Source organism: Trachemys scripta, chromosome 1 (assembly GCF_013100865.1).
Source record: "Trachemys scripta elegans isolate TJP31775 chromosome 1, CAS_Tse_1.0, whole genome shotgun sequence".
Lineage (NCBI taxonomy): Eukaryota > Metazoa > Chordata > Testudines > Emydidae > Trachemys > Trachemys scripta.
The window spans coordinates 344,084,699-344,088,505 of record NC_048298.1 but is presented as its reverse complement, the minus strand read 5'-3'; the positions used below and the strand labels follow the sequence as shown (position 1 = coordinate 344,088,505).

The 3,807-nt window shown below is 46.5% G+C and overlaps 1 protein-coding gene across 1 annotated transcript; it reads left to right on the top strand.

Moving 5' to 3' along the window:
* Positions 1-1,289: 1,289 nt before the first annotated feature.
* Positions 1,290-3,570, top strand: LOC117888322 (olfactory receptor 52K1-like). Its single transcript, XM_034791645.1, has 2 exons — positions 1,290-2,041; positions 3,375-3,570. Exons 1-2 carry the CDS (start codon positions 1,290-1,292, stop codon positions 3,568-3,570), a joined length of 948 nt encoding a protein of 315 aa, XP_034647536.1.
* Positions 3,571-3,807: the final 237 nt, after the last annotated feature.

Genomic DNA, 3,807 nt, shown 5'->3' with positions numbered 1-3,807 from the left:
TTTCTAGGATTTCCCTTGTTGTTAACATACTTAATAACCTCCTTTTTGTGATCCATAGCCCTGCCAAATATGGAGTTTTCCCGGATGTCTGAATGTCCCTTATTAATTTTCTTAACTTCTGATTTCGATGGTTGGCTAGCTATTTTCCCTTTTTCTTCTTTGTTACATATTGCTTCCCAACTCCCCACCAAATTGCTGCCTTCACTTTCTCACTGAACTGGGTTTTTACCCATAGTTGTTCACTTTGTTGACTATGGAAGCATGAGTTTTCCACCATCTAATAAATTTTTTCAAAGAATCACCATTTTCATTCATATTTTTCTGTCAAAAATTTTCCTGCCAATCAACTTTGCTGACAATTTTCCTCAGATTTGGGGAATTAGTCCTCTTGGAGCACTAACTGCCTATAGATAAGACTGGTTGGGAACTGCTCATCTGAATGTAAATCTGATTCACTTTTTATTTTCCACTCTTATATCATATGCTCCCTTCTTTGTCTTTTGTGTAAACTAACGAGTCCCAGACTTTTCTATATGTTTGCATATGGCAGCCTCCCCCATTCTCAAAGCCTGTCTTGGAAATCCCTTTTATATATGCTATAGCCTTAACAGAGACTGGGTGACCAAAACTGAACACGTATCCCGAACATGATATTCTCTGTCCCATATCTTAGTGATCTGAACAATTCTTTTGTTTTGTCCACTGCTGCGAATGAGCAGGTGTTTCTCTTGAGCTGCTACCAATTGCGCCCGGATCTTTTCCCGAGCTATGTTCTAGTTGGGATGTTTCTCCCAGGACATGTCTTGGCAAAACTTTGTTTTTTCCCACACTCAGATTTCGAGCAACTGGATGAATGGGGAACCCCCTACAGTATGGACTCCCTATCCTGGCTCTCATTGTATTAAAGAACAATGATGGATAACCAGTATCCACATTTGTGTTTCCTGCTGTTGCCTCTTAAGCTTCCTCCACCACAAAGTGTAGGAATTATTAATGCAGAGAGCACCACAAAATATGGAATTGGATTTAGTAGGTTCATTGTTCATAGTTATTTTCTCTGAATTAGGAAAATGTAATTTTTCAGGGTATGAAGATGCTCAATCTGCTTCTCCCATGAACAGTCTGCACTAGTGCATGCAGTGTCTCATATTAACGTTGTCTCTCCATTCAGGCATTTCTACTGCGACCATCACCCGAGACCCTGGGGACACACAGAAAGTCAGGGGAGCCTACTGTACATGCAGGAGACACCCTTATGCCTCAGAGTTGGACACTTTCTCCCCTACGCCATGTCAAATTCCAACACAACTAACTTCACCAACCCATCCATCTTCATCCTACTTGGCATTCCTGGCCTAGAGGAAGCCCATGTCTGGATCTCCATTCCCTTCTGCGCTATGTACGCCATAGCCGTGTTGGGGAACTTCACCATCCTGTTCATCGTGAAGAGGGAGCCGAGCCTCCATGAGCCCATGTTCTATTTCCTCTGCATGCTGGCCATTACCGACCTGGTCATCTCCACATCCACTCTACCGAAAATGCTGAGCATCTTCTGGTTCAATTCCAGGGAGATCAGTTTCAGTGCCTGCCTCACTCAGATGTACTTCATTCACGCCTTCTCAACGATGGAGTCTGGGATCCTCATGGCCATGGCTTTCGATCGCTACGTGGCCATCTGCAGTCCTCTGAGATATTCAACAACCCTCACAAACTCTGTAGTGGCCAAGATAGGCCTGGCTGTGCTGCTCCGAAGTGGCATACTCACATTACCCTATCCCTTATTGGCAAGGCAGTGGCCATATTGCAGAACCAACATCATCCCCCACTCCTATTGTGGGCATATGGCTGTGGTGAAGCTGGCCTGCGCTGACATCCGTATCAGTAGTTACTATGGCCTGTTTGATCTTCTCTCTGTGATCGGAATGGATGCATTTTTTATCGCCGTGTCCTATACTCTGATCCTCCAGGCCATCTTCCACCTACCCACAAAGGATGCCCGGCTCAAAACTTTTGGGACCTGCATCTCTCATCTTTTTGCCATCTTAGCTTTCATAGAATCATAGAATCATAGAATATCAGAGTTGGAAGGGACCTCAAGAGGTCATCTAGTCCAACCCCCTGCTCAAAGCAGGACCAATTCCCAGCTAAATCATCCCAGCCAGGGCTTTGTCAAGCCGGGCCTTAAAAACCTCCAAGGAAGGAGACTCCACCACCTCCCTAGGTAACGCATTCCAGTGTTTCACCACCCTCCTAGTGAAATAGTTTTTCCTGATATCCAACCTGGACCTCCCCCACTGCAACTTGAGACCATTGCTCCTTGTTCTGTCATCTGCCACCACTGAGAACAGCCGAGCTCCATCCTCTTTGGAACCCCCCTTCAGGTAGTTGAAGGCTGCTATCAAATCCCCCCTCATTCTTCTCTTCTGGAGACTAAACAATCCCAGTTCTCTCAGCCTCTCCTCATAAGTCATGTGCTCCAGACCCCTAATCATTTTTGTTGCCCTCCGCTGGACTCTTTCCAATTTTTCCACATCCTTCTTGTAGTGTGGGGACCAAAACTGGACACAGTATTCCAGATGAGGCCTCACCAATGTCGAATAAAGGGGAACGATCACGTTCCTCGATCTGCTGGCAATGCCCCTACTTATACAGCCCAAAATGCCGTTAGCCTTCTTGGCAACAAGAGCACACTGTTGACTCATATCCAGCTTCTCGTCCACTGTGACCCCTAGGTCCTTTTCAGCAGAACTGCTACCTAGCCATTCGGTCCCTAGTCTGTAGCAGTGCATGGGATTCTTCCGTCCTAAGTGCAGGACTCTGCACTTGTCCTTGTTGAACCTCATCAGGTTTTTTTCTGCCCAATCCTCTAATTTGTCTAGGTCCCTCTGTATCCGATCCCTACCCTCTAGTGTATCTACCACGCCTCCTAGTTTAGTGTCATCTGCAAACTTGCTGAGAGTGCAGTCCACACCATCCTCCAGATCATTAATAAAGATATTAAACAAAACCGGCCCCAGGACCGACCCTTGGGGCACTCCACTTGAAACCAGCTGCCAACTAGACATGGAGCCATTGATCACTACCCGTTGAGCCCGACGATCTAGCCAGCTTTCTATCCACCTTACAGTCCATTCATCCAGCCCATACTTCTTTAACTTGGTGGCAAGAATACTGTGGGAGACCGTATCAAAAGCTTTGCTAAAGTCAAGAAATAAGACATCCACTGCTTTCCCCTCATCCACAGAGCCAGTTATCTCCTCATAGAAGGCAATTAGGTTAGTCAGGCACGACTTCCCCTTCGTGAATCCATGCTGACTGTTCCTGATCACTTTCCTGTCCTCTAAATGTTTCATAATTGATTCCTTGAGGACCTGCTCCATGAGGTCCATCCCAGGTTTATTCTCCTCTCTCACGCAGCGGTTTGGCCACAATGTGCCACTTCATTGCCACGTTCTCATTGTCAGTGTGTACCTGCTGGTGCCCCCTGTGCTACACCCCATCATTTATGGGGTGAGGACCAAACAGATCTGGGGCAGGCTGCTCCAGCTCTTTACTCATAAAGGGACCTAAATGTTTTCTCCTTGTGCTCTGGCTCTCAGATTGAGCTCTGTGCAGAGCTGGCTGGTGCATGGTGCTGGTGCATCTTCCCTGAATCACTTACTGGACAGACAGAGAGACATTAAACCCTTTCCTGTCCTTACTGTGCTGTGTCAATGTGATGACCTGGGGAGTCAGTCTATGCACACTCCAATGGGTTGCCACCTTTGTAATTCCTGGTAGCTTGGTCCCTGAAATTGCAATCTTCCC

Bases quoted from the DNA above. Each gene is read 5' to 3' on its own strand.
- LOC117888322 (XM_034791645.1), top strand. From the start codon at position 1,290: ATGTCAAATTCCAACACAACTAACTTCACCAACCCATCCATCTTCATC. The intron at 2,042-3,374 runs CTTAGCTTTCAT...CTTGAGGACCTG, and splicing joins ATCTCTCATCTTTTTGCCAT to CTCCATGAGGTCCATCCCAG.